This window comes from Odontesthes bonariensis, chromosome 22, assembly GCF_027942865.1.
Source record: "Odontesthes bonariensis isolate fOdoBon6 chromosome 22, fOdoBon6.hap1, whole genome shotgun sequence".
In the NCBI taxonomy this organism is placed as follows: Eukaryota; Metazoa; Chordata; class Actinopteri; order Atheriniformes; family Atherinopsidae; genus Odontesthes; species Odontesthes bonariensis.
Window position 1 is genome coordinate 24,816,682 of NC_134527.1, and position 12,034 is coordinate 24,828,715.

The following is a 12,034-nucleotide window of genomic DNA, read 5'->3' on the forward strand; positions in this document are numbered from 1 at the left end:
GTTTGTTATTAGGGAAGCATCTCACTGTTCTGGTGGGGATGGTGTTGTCCACACAGAAGTTTATATAGTCAGTCACACACTCAGTCATGGCATTAATGTCCTCTCCATGTGGCTTACAAAGAGAAATCCAATCGGTTGCATCAAAACAACCCTGTAAGGCTTCTTCAGCTTCTTGTGACCACTTTCTAACAGTCCTTTTTGTGACAGGTAGTCTCTGGACAAGGGGTTTATATGCTGAACAGAGAAAAACAAGGTTGTGATCTGATTTACCCAGGGGAGGTCTTGATTTGGAAATGTATGAATCCTTGACATTTGTGTAAAACAAATCCAATGTCTCGTTTTCTCTGGTAGAGCAGCTGACAAACTGTTGAAAAGTTGGCAGTGTAGCAGAGAGTGAGGCATGATTAAAATCACCAGATATTGCCACAAAAGAATTGGGGTGTTGTGTCTGTATCTGAGCAACAACGGAACTGATGACATCACATGCAGTGTCGGCAACAGCTGAGGGTGGAATGTAAACAGCCACCAAAACAACACTGGTGAACTCTCTTGGCAAATAATATGGACGAAAACTTACTGCCAATAGTTCAATGTCAGGACTGCAGAGTCGACTCTTCACAGTAACATGTCCTGGGTGACACCATCTGTTGTTGACAAGCACTGCCAATCCACCCCCTTTCCTTTTCCTGCTACTATTTAAATCTCGATCTGCTCGTACAGTCAGGAAGCCCGGCAGAGAGACGCTGGAGTCGGGGATATAATCCTGCAGCCATGTCTCAGTAAAACACATAATGCTACATTCCCGATATTCTTGCTGAGTCCTTGTCAAGGCTAGAAGTTCATCCAACTCGTTAGCTAACGATCTTACATTGCCCATGATGACGGATGGCAGAGATGGCTTGAACACTCACTCCTTTTTCTTAGCTGTAGGAATATATAACTAATTCCATGTACATATGTGTTAGTGTGGGCAGGTGGGTTTGGGTTAGGCAGGTGGTTGCATTAGCAGTGACGCCCCTCTCAACAATGATAAATAGGACTAAGACTGGAGTAGAAGGATTAGATTTAGCACTACCTACAGATCAGCGCTTTAAAAAACATCACAAGCATTCCAGAAGAGAGGCAACTGATTTAGGCTTTTTGATACAAAAAGGAGGCAGTACAGTGGAAAATGAACCACGCCCACACATATGCCCAAACACTAAAACTCGAAATTTCCTCATATCATCATTCACAATTTCCGCCAAAGCAATTCCAAGTTTCTTTCCTGTAGCCTCTGATGAGTCAGCTTGTTTGCTGCTGTTGGCATATTCACAGCTAACAAATCAAAATGTTTCTTTCTTTTGCATCCACAGGAGTGAATGGAAGCCTTTCCCTGCAGCGAAGTGGATTGATTAGTGCTGCTCGTTTTATTTTAAATTCTTATTCTCCCTTAATGGATGAATGGGGCAAAAAGATTAGTTTCTGCCTTTTCTGTATGCCTTGTCCTCTCGTTCACCCTGTCGTGCATGTGGAGAGGTGTACAAAATTATAAAGAGGGCTTTCTAATTCACTCAGCCTCTAAAAGTTCAGCAGGTAGGAACAGTCTCTTTTCCAAATAACAATTGGAAAGAGTAATGCGTATGTAATATTTCAATTAAATCACAATCAGGAGATGGTTTTTAAATTTCTAGCTTTTAATTCACCTCCAGTACCTCCTCATATGACATAGCTGAAAGAAATGGGGCGACACGGAGAGACAGAGGACAGAGATAAAGGTGAGAACTGTCAAAATACTGATAACATGACAGCAAGGGGCTGATAGGAGTGGATCACCTGAGGGAGGAGTTTAAATGGAAAAAAATTGGAGCATAATGTGAGTTGATAGAAGAAACAAAAGATTCAAATTAAATGAGAGGGAAAGTGAGGAGAAAAGTACAGCAAACTGGTGACAAGTGACAAGGTCACCGTCAGAGAAGGGCTCAGCAGAGCAAGGGAACAGCTGCAGAGAGAAGTGAAAAAAAAGGCCAAATAAAGTGGAATTAACTTTATTATAATTAACCTCCCTGTGGTGTGTAGTCTGGTCATTCTTTTGTCTTAGCAGATGTTTCTAGAGTGTACAACACATCTATTTCATGCCCCAGTATAGCATGAAATAGCATGAAAACATGCTATTATACAAAACTATTGTCTCTCATCTAGTCTGTAAGTCATTTCTTTAAAGCAAAGTTACTCAAATGACAAGTCATACGCCAGGTAATTTTTGTCATGAGATTTAAAAAAAAAAAAAAAAGTCACATAGTCTCCAGTGGTGGTAAAAAGCATGAAACTCCTTTACTAAGACCACATTCTAAAAATATGCAATTTCAAGTAAAGTGCTACTAACAGTGCACATCTTAATATGCTATAAACATGTGATGCAGTGCTTCATGGAGTCATAGCAGGAATATAGTTGTACAAAATGCCTTTAACTTGTTTGTAAGGGATAACACGGGACAGGACAAGGATAACAATGAATGACAGTTGGTATGTTCACAGAAGTTACAAACAAAAAAAAATTAAATTAGAATTTCTCCAGCATTTTCAGACATGCTCCACAGATCTCACTCCAGGCTTTGGCCTGGAGTGAGATCCATGGTATGGAATTATGTAGTAAACAAAAAAGTGGGAAATATCTTTAGATTCTTAAAAATAGCCACCCTTTGCTTTGATTACTGCTTTGCACACTCTTGGCATTCTCTCGATGAGAATGTGTACTATTGCACTGTTAGTTCATAGCTGCCATGTTGTTGTTATTGGGGGCTATCGGGGGGGCTTGTCGGGGCTTTCTACACACGCGTCTACTGGGATGACGACATCGCCGCGTGACGCTGCAGCACGGCTTATTTATTCTGTGCTCTGTGACAGTCAGTTAACTTCACACAGAGTTTGCTACTGCTAGTTTTGTGCAACATGGCAAGATATTTATCAGATTTTGACGACTTTGAGTATGATGGACCTCCTAACCGGAGTGAACGAGCTGACTTCTGCACAACACAACAGGCGCTCCCAACTCCATTAAGAAGACAAGAAATTCCACAAATAAACCCTGACAAGGCACACCTGTGAAGTGAAAAGGCCAAGGGTGCACTGTTCTATGCTGTTGTCTGCTGGGGAAGTTGCACTACTAACAAAAACTGTAGGCACCAGGACAAACTGGTAAAAAAGGCTGGTTCTGTTGTAGGCAGAACGCTAGACCCTCTCAGTGCTGTGGTAGAGCAACAGATGAGGAAATTATATTCTGTTTTGGAGAACAATAAACATCCTCTCCACAGAATCCTGGCAGGACAGAGGAGCAGCTGCAGTGAGAGGCTCATCTCTCTGCGCTGCAGGACTGAGAGGTTCAGGAGGTCCTTTGTTCCCAAAGCCATAAGGCTTTTTAACAGTGACCGCTGAGTACTTCTCAAATTGATTGATTGATTGATTTAGTCATTTATTATTATTATTATTAGTAGCAGTAGTATTTTTATTAGTCTTATCATTATTGTTGCTGTTGTTCATTTTCAATAATTGTAAATATTTACAATATTTTTGAACTACTTGACTAATTTGAATTTCTCCCATTGGGGGATGAATGAAGTATTTTTCTATTTTCTATTTTATTCTATTAAATTAGTGAAGAGTTTTACACAATGCATAATTTGTGATTCTTATTTTTTAAGATTCATAATCAACTCACAACTAAAAATGATTTATTTTGGCAAAAATTGGCAACAGTGCAACAGTTGGTTGCTTCTAAAGTCAGCTGAAACTTTAGAAAATATGGAGTAGAAAGATTTCCAGCCTACAGCAGATTCTCACAAAGTCAGAAGACTGATTGTGAGAGATAAACTGCTTATTGTCATTGTCAAGATGAGAGTTGAACCTTCATCTCGGTTTCAGATAGTTTGTATTTTTTTTAATCATGGCTTAATTTGTTTTAATCTATAGATTGTTGGGTTCATAAAAAAAAATCTGAAGTGATCATCAAAAATATCAGCAAAATGTATGTCATTCATCTATTCAAGTAGCAGCGTTTCTACAATAAAAGCATTTCACTTTTAGTTTCATGTGGGATGTTACTACCCCCTGAAGCTGCACTGTGAGCCCATCACTTTGTAGAAATGTAGACATTTCAAGGCCATGTTTATGTATTATGTATCATGATAATAGGTGAAATGCTTGCCTGAGATACAGTCTGTTCCCACATTTTGACTATTTTATGCACAAATTTTGTTCTAACTTTAAAATTGTTTGTGTGTGTTGGCGGTATGCACATGTACACAGAGCCAACACAGCTGTCCAGCTTTTTATCACACATCTACAATGCAAATAAGACTATAAAAAATCTAAATGAGGCAACAGAAACTGCATATTGTGTGTATGTGGTGGCTTTTCTGTGTTTTAGTGAAAGATGACCTTGGAATGAGCTCTGTTGCTGTCAGAAAATGCAATGAATTAAGAAGTAACACAGCTTTATCTGAGATCTAGTGAGGCAGAAGTGGACAGTAGCATAAAGTCAGTGACTCCAGTAAAATATGTGTACTTAAAGTTTATAGTTAAGAACAATCGTGAAGTAAATGTACACACAGAATATATTTTCTTAGCCAGTACAATTAGATAAAACCTTTTGGTGTTGATGAAATGTATTAATTTCTGGCATCACAACTATGACTTTGGTCTTCTTAAATATAGCTTGTTTTCCTATATTGTTTGTCCCTTTTTATTTTACAAACACACAAGACAACATATGAGTATCGGGAGACATTACAGTGCCACATCAGTAAGCATGGATCTTGGAGAAATGTTCATTCATTCCATATTTCTATAGCTGACAAAAAAGACAGAGGAGATAATGGAACAATCTGATTGGGCATGCACACTTGATTTTTAGGAGCGCCTGGTTCTCAACGACCCTTCTGTCCTGGCTTATTGTTTTCGCTCCGAAGAGAATTTGATGGCAACAGAAAGAATGTATCAATATTTACTATACCACCTTGTTTACATTCCAACTGTGTTACATCTTTACAAGCCTGTATGCATGCCAGTGCATAGAAGACTTGCATACTTGATTGTAATCTAAGCCTGTCCAACTCCATTAAATCAGCACTAAGAGTTAAGCTCAGTTTTATCACTCAGATTGTTTTTTGTTTGTTTGTTTTTTAAATTAAAGCGAATACTTGCATAAGTTAATTCTATTCCCTTGGCTTGGCAATTCCAAGCTCCCTTAATGGGGACTGATAGAATCAGAATCAGGGTGTTTCCTGCTTCCATAACAATCTCTCTTGTCCTCTTGCACAACCTGATGAGAACAAGGGTTTATACCAGTCCAATTAAAGCATTTGCTATTATCTGACAGAGGATGGAAGGTAGGGAGAGTGGAGTAAAGCTGAGATTGGATCAGAAGAGAATTCACAAAGGAGAATCAATCCAGTAAGCAAGAGCAATCAGTGGGACGTGGACATGACAGACTCAGATAAGGTCTGTTTGTCTGCTATTTAAACACACATTGGATAAGAGAAACTACTAAATTTTAACAGACTTCTGATTTAATTTCTGAATCTGTTGTTTAAAATTAGGATTGGCAAAGATAGTTTTCATCATTGCCCATGAGAAATTTGTTTTTGAGCAGAGCTGGTGAATGTACGAATGGGAGTTTACTGTATGTGTGCATGCCATTAATGGTGTGTGTATGACTGAAGATATTGAGCCCAGTCTCTGAAAAACAGTTTGAAGGATTTAGCTCAAGGCCTTGAAGGAGTGCTTCAGATGTCACCACATCAGGAAGAAAAGTGTGAAGAGGTTTGTCACTGCAACGAGGAAGAAGAATGCATTTCAACATGCCATGTTAATCTGCATGTTAGTATCCAATCCATTCATTTCACACAAATCATTCATCTACATATGGAATCTATTGGAATTTTTCTAATGTAACCCTGATCTTTTAATGCCATTGTTGGTCAAACCGCCTTGTGCTTCTTCTTTGATTCAAGCGGAAACCCATCAAAATGGGAGGCAAATGCTACCCACAAATCTAACAAAAGTTAAAAATGTTAAGGTGGAACCTTTGATGTGATACCACCAAAGACCAGACGGGGTCAGTATAAGGAAAAGTGCAGGACATGTTCAAATATATTCTGAAAAGATTTGCCTTTTTTCAAAGAAGTCACTACAACTCATGATCGAGCCCCAGGATGTGAGTTAAGTAGTCATGTGACTCAGACAGGATGACTGCAGCAGTGCTCCTCCAACCCTGTATCCCATGGAGAGTACAAGGAGCTGCTTAAGACACAGGTAATCAATAATCAGCCCTTCCTTCTAACCCTTTTAGTCTCCTACAAGCTTTCAGTTCCTCTTTACCTTTTTTATATATTTCATTTTACATGCGCCCTTAAATTCATGTTTGTAAAGTAAAACAATGATTCTCTTCACATATTTCTGTAAGAAAAAATATTCCAATCAGAAACATTGTCAGAATGAAGGAAAAAGAGCAGACACACACATGCTCACACTCACGTACAGTTTACTGTAACTATTCGAAATGAAGCAAATGACTGTTCTGCTTTTCTATACATGAACTCATGAGTTTTGCAAACTCAAAATCAGCTAGTTGAGATAATTCTATGTGTGAATTGTAACATCCTAAGTTAAATTGAACTGTTTCAGTTCATGAAGTATTTTCCTCCTACATAAATATTATTACGCTTACTTCGCTATGGGCTTTTGTCAAAACCCTGAAGGAACCTGATTTTTTAATTTATTGAACACAAGCTTCTGAAAAAAAAAAAAAATCTCTCAAAATAAAAAGTGTAAAGATGTGGAAAAATAAGAATATTACAGAAACGGAAATACATGTTTCCTGTTCCCAGCGACACTTCGGTATCTTTTAACCCATATTCATGATTGCTGAGCCACAGGCTGTGAGTTTACATGGAAGATTGTTTTTGACAGACAAAGTGCTTCTGGCCCCGCTGACTTTGAGTGTTTATACTTCACCTCTGGGTCCTCATCTCCGCACTCATTATTTATTAATGGAAATGTGCGATGCTAATTGCTAATTATCTTTAAATTGATGACTCATGGCGGAATTTTTTGCTTCATTAACTGACTGTTTATCTGTTGAATTAAACATGGCAGAAAGTATGACGGCAGGATGACTGACAAAGGAGTGCTTTGCATTTGTGTTTGACAGAAGAAAGACAGTGTGCTGACTGAACAACGATGTTGAGGTGTACGCAGGCGTTAGAGGCTGTGCACGCTTATTTGAAAGTTGTCACTCATGTTGGATGTTAAAAAAAAAAACATAGGAGTGCTGGATGGAAATCCAATGTATGTTGATGTGTGATGAACAGACGTCAAACATTAAAGGTTCAAGTCCAAGACGTAAAGTAAACCACACCAGCCTCATAAAAACACGGAGCACAGAGAAAAACAGATAAAGACAGATAATACATAAAAGCACACTCACAGTACTCACGGTGACTCTGAAAGGCGTGGCGGTGGTGGATGTTGGCTCCATTGTGGCTGTAGTCTTGTCTGAGGAGCCTGGCATACTGCGTCGGCGTCCTGTCCTCTCTGGAGGAGATTCTGCAAACAAACGTAAATATCTATGCTGACTAACTGGTCTTTGAATTAGGAAATGTCAAAGATATCTTCCAAACATTTTAGCATATAAACTTATTCCCTCCTTCATTTATTTAAATCAGGTAACAAGATGTTCAATTTAGCAACAAGACTAATCTGTGCAGGTAAAATAAAGCAATCCTCACTTCTAAAGCTCACTAATTATTACACTGTATCACATTTATTTAATCCAGATGATGTGTTAATAAGTAAATTCAACATGTGTCATTTTAGCTTTGTAAGAAGTAAAGCTTCTGCTTCCAAGCTTAATGCTTTGCTAAGGTAAACACATGATATCCCTTCATTTTCTGCATTTAAACATTTGAGTGGCATTGATATTGTCTAACTCAATTCAGAAACAGTTCATTGTATGGTGCTACACCTTGCATTTTAAGTCCTACAGTGCCAAACCTGTTTCATCAGTATGTTTTCACTCAATTCCCTGTTCACTTGAGATGTTATTTTTTGAGAATACAGTTCAAAACCTTTTTTGAAATAAATATTGTTGAGACGTGTCAATTTGACCAATTAAAAGAAAAGGGAAAAAAATGTGTTGGTCACACCTTCCTTAAACAAAAAAATAAATAAAAATAATGCATATTCAATCGCTATCATCTGCCATATGTCCATCTTGAATGTATTTTTTCTTTTTTTACTTATTTTTCTATGGCAACAGGAAACAGCATAACACCAGATTAGTATGAAAGACCTATGAAGACGTGTATGTATGAGGAAGCAGCAAATCTAGACATGTCTGAGTGGAATGTGAGTGATGCTGAATGTACAAGCCCTCACAGATTTCAGAGAGATTCCACTGCTGCCTTCTAGCTCATGAGTACAGAGAACAGAGACATTTTAACAAGTCACAATTAAGGAACTGTTAACATCGAACAAGAAAACAATGTTTTTTTTTAATCCAACATTCAGTTCACTAAAAAGAAGAAGAAAAAAGTTTCAGAAAAAAAAAATGGTACAATAAGGCTAGAAATGGTGATATAATCTATTCACATTTAGAGGTCTATGTTCGGTCATGGTGTCCCTCTGGTAACATTAGATTATTTAACTAAGTTTTACAACGGTCTACAGCATCTACTGAAGTGAATTTATTCAGCAGTGTGTGACTGTAATAAGAATGAAATTGCATTATGGAGCAAATCCTCCTCACGTGCACGTGTATATCTCATTGTCTTTCTGTGGCTTCACGATGTATAACACAATGTTTTGCATCGCTAACCTTGCCTGGCATTGCTAAACAAATGCACAAATATGAATTAATGGGTAATTTCTTAGTATTTGCATGATCAAAGGTTGCACTGCTAACAATGAAGAATGTAAACATACAGCACAGCAGCTGCTTTATTGCTTACAACACACAAAATATCCTTCCAAATCAGCACCAACCTTCTTGGATGCTTATAGTAGTGTCTCAACCTTGCTTGTCTTGAACTTGATGGCAGCAACTTATCCTCTAAAAGGTTGGGATGGGGCCCTGTTTACCGATGTGTAACATCCCCTCTTCTTTTAAAAATAGTCTCGAAACATCTGGAAACTGAGAAGAATAGTTGCCTGACATCTGGGAGTGGAATGAGGTACCTTTCTTGTCAGTAAGGATTCTAGATAGTCGACAGTCCTGGTATTTTAGATTCCGTGAAGCACCAAATGTTTTCAGTTGCTTAAAGATCTGGACTGCATGCCATCTCTCCACTAATGCACCCCTCTACCATCAGAGATAAAGGATGGTAAACTGAGTGCTGATAACAAGCCAGATGGTCTCTCTCCTTATTAGTCCAATGGATGTTGAGTCCATGGTTTTCAAAAAGAATTTCGAATTTCAATTAGTTTAATTTAAAATGGACTGAAGCAAAGTGGAAAACTGTTTTGAGATCAGCTTTGGCCCAGAGATGACAGCAGTGTGTCTGAATCATGTTCATATATGGCTTCTTCTCTGCATGATAGTGTCACGTCCATGGGGTTTTCCCCATGTTTTTAGTTTTATGTTTTATCATGTTTTAGGTTATTTCATGTCTTGGTTTTTGAGTTCATGTTTATTTAGGTTTTTGCCATTGTTTTTCCCTGAATTCACCATCTCCATTGTCTTGCCACGCCAAGTTAAGTGTTTTTTCAAGCCATGTCAAGTCTTTTGTTTTGTTTTTTCGTCACAGTCTTATTCATGTTTTGTCCCACAGCTTAGTTATTTCATCTGGCCTTTTGTTAATCGTGTTTGAAAATAAACCAAGTTTTCTTTCTACCTCTGGAGTCCGCATCCGTGTCCTGCCACCCCAACTCTGACAGATAGAGCTTTAATCTCCATTTGTGGATGTTACGGTGAGCTGTGTTCATGGAAAATGATCTCTGAAAGTTTTCCTGAGCCCATACAGTGATTTCCATTACAGAATCATGCCTTCACAATTTTATGTTGAAGACCATTATTTGCTCCACAATTTTTGGCAGATTGCTGAACCTCCGTCCATCTTTTTTTCTTAGGTACTCTGCTTATCTGAGGTGCTCCTTTTATACCTCCTCTGTAAATGACCTGTTGCCAGTTAACCTAATGCTGTGCAACATGTTCCACCAGCTGTTTCTTTATTGCACCACTCACTTTTTCAGCCATTTGCTTTCTCCTTTCCCAACTTTTTTTTTTTAACATTTTAAAAATGTCTTTTGTGTTTATTGTGAATGAATTATTGGTTTATAAGATTTTCAGATCACTCCATCTTTTGTACAACTGTCATAAAGTATAATGTGTCACATTTAATATTAGCATTTACATAATCTCTAACAAGCACCATACCAGAACATCCACTTACATATATCAAGCTGATTTGTGCTAAATTACCAGTCTAGTGTTCAACAGGCTGGTTAACTGTATTCGCTCACACTATGGAAGACTATACATCCCACTGTGCAGAGCATAGGCTTGCATCCCAACCCACACAACTTTCAGCCAAACATAAACATGACAGACTGCAGAGAGGCTCTGGCTTGGAAATTTGAAATTGCTGTAATTAAAAATCTGAAACCTTCGAGCAGCGATCCAATGTCCTGTGAAGGTAAGGAGGATTTAATGTTAAAAGAGCTGGTAAAAGTTGGGATTTTAGCTTGTCTGTCATGAGAATTCATGCCAGGTGTTTAATACAGCTTATATACGTGATAAATGTTTTTGGGCTGTTTTGAAGTGAGAGTCAGGAACTGATGGTTGTGGTAACACAAAAACTTTGATGAACTTTCCTTACTTACTTCCTCCTTTGTAAGAAATCTTTTGGAACTGAAGTATCTGCTGCCATGACAACAAGAGTTTTTCATCTTTTTATATAAAAAAAATCCTTCACGGGCAAATAAGGTTGATTAAGGTAATTATCAGCACTGACTGAATTAATTCAGTAATGTGAAATCCTGCACTCAGCTTCAATAAATCTACACCTCTGGGGCTTCATTTTGTAACGGAAACCTCACTGCTTGTGCAGAGCTGGCTGCTACAAGCACTCAAAGGAATGCTAACACAAGAACACGAGCACACAAGCAGACATTATTTTGTTGTGCAGCAACTGCTGTGTGGAGTTGCAATGCACGATTCAACATGTTTGAACCATCTGCCTGCATGGAAAATTCTGGCCGCTGTGACCCGCTGGTGTGGCTCACTTTATACCTCCCCCAGCTAACAGAAAACAGTAAAACACACATGCTCATACTCAATATAACTTCAATTAAAACAAACTCTGATCAGTGTCGAAGAAAACCATCAAATAGGTATTTTGAACAGCATGTGAGGTCTGTGCATGAGTTGATAAATTAAAACCACACCCATATATGAAGGTATGTGAGCATGTCTGTTAGACAGTGTCAAATTGATTAATTTGCAATGTTAAAAATTGAGGATGTCTAAAAGCAACAGCTGTTGTCTTTGAAATACTTGAGATTAAACCATTACTTCTGCCCATTCCTTTCCTCTTATTGGTCTTATAATTCTTGTTCATAATCAACTTTTCCCCCATGTGCTCTCAGATGCATGTTTGTCAAATCTCTTTCTTTGAATTTTTGTATTGTCGGACCATCTCTTGCCTCAAAGCAAATCGGTCTATTGTACGTTGTCACCTTTTGATTGCACCTCTCGTCCATTTACTCTCTAACCTTACAAATCCCTGCACACTCCAACCTACCTCTCTAGCTACCACAAATAGATCTTGATTTCAACCTCCTCCAGGCTCGCTCACAGTTGGGGCTAAAAACAGCCAAGACCAGGTGATAATCACCTGCAGGTGTGTACTGTCTGTGGGCCATATGTCTGGTCAGCAGAGATAGGGGCATTGTAGCCTGGGATATATGGCCTGTGTAATCGACTGTAAAAGGAGCATTTTTGATTTGACTTTTTGGGGGAAAATATTCACCTTCCTCCTGAGTTATGTATCCACACATC

The 12,034-nt window shown here is 38.4% G+C and overlaps 1 protein-coding gene across 8 annotated transcripts in view; it reads right to left on the bottom strand.

Moving 5' to 3' along the window:
- The window catches only part of LOC142373170 (disabled homolog 2-interacting protein-like), a 179,708-nt gene that overhangs the window by 87,249 nt on the left and 80,425 nt on the right, over positions 1 to 12,034 (bottom strand). For 6 of the 8 annotated variants that reach the window (XM_075456280.1, XM_075456281.1, XM_075456278.1 and 3 more), the window contains one exon: positions 7,466 to 7,584. In XM_075456280.1, coding sequence (XP_075312395.1) covers positions 7,466 to 7,584 — 119 coding nt within the window. The remainder of the gene's footprint in view (positions 1 to 7,465; positions 7,585 to 12,034) is intronic. The other 2 variants (XM_075456279.1, XM_075456283.1) reach the window with 1 other exon arrangement.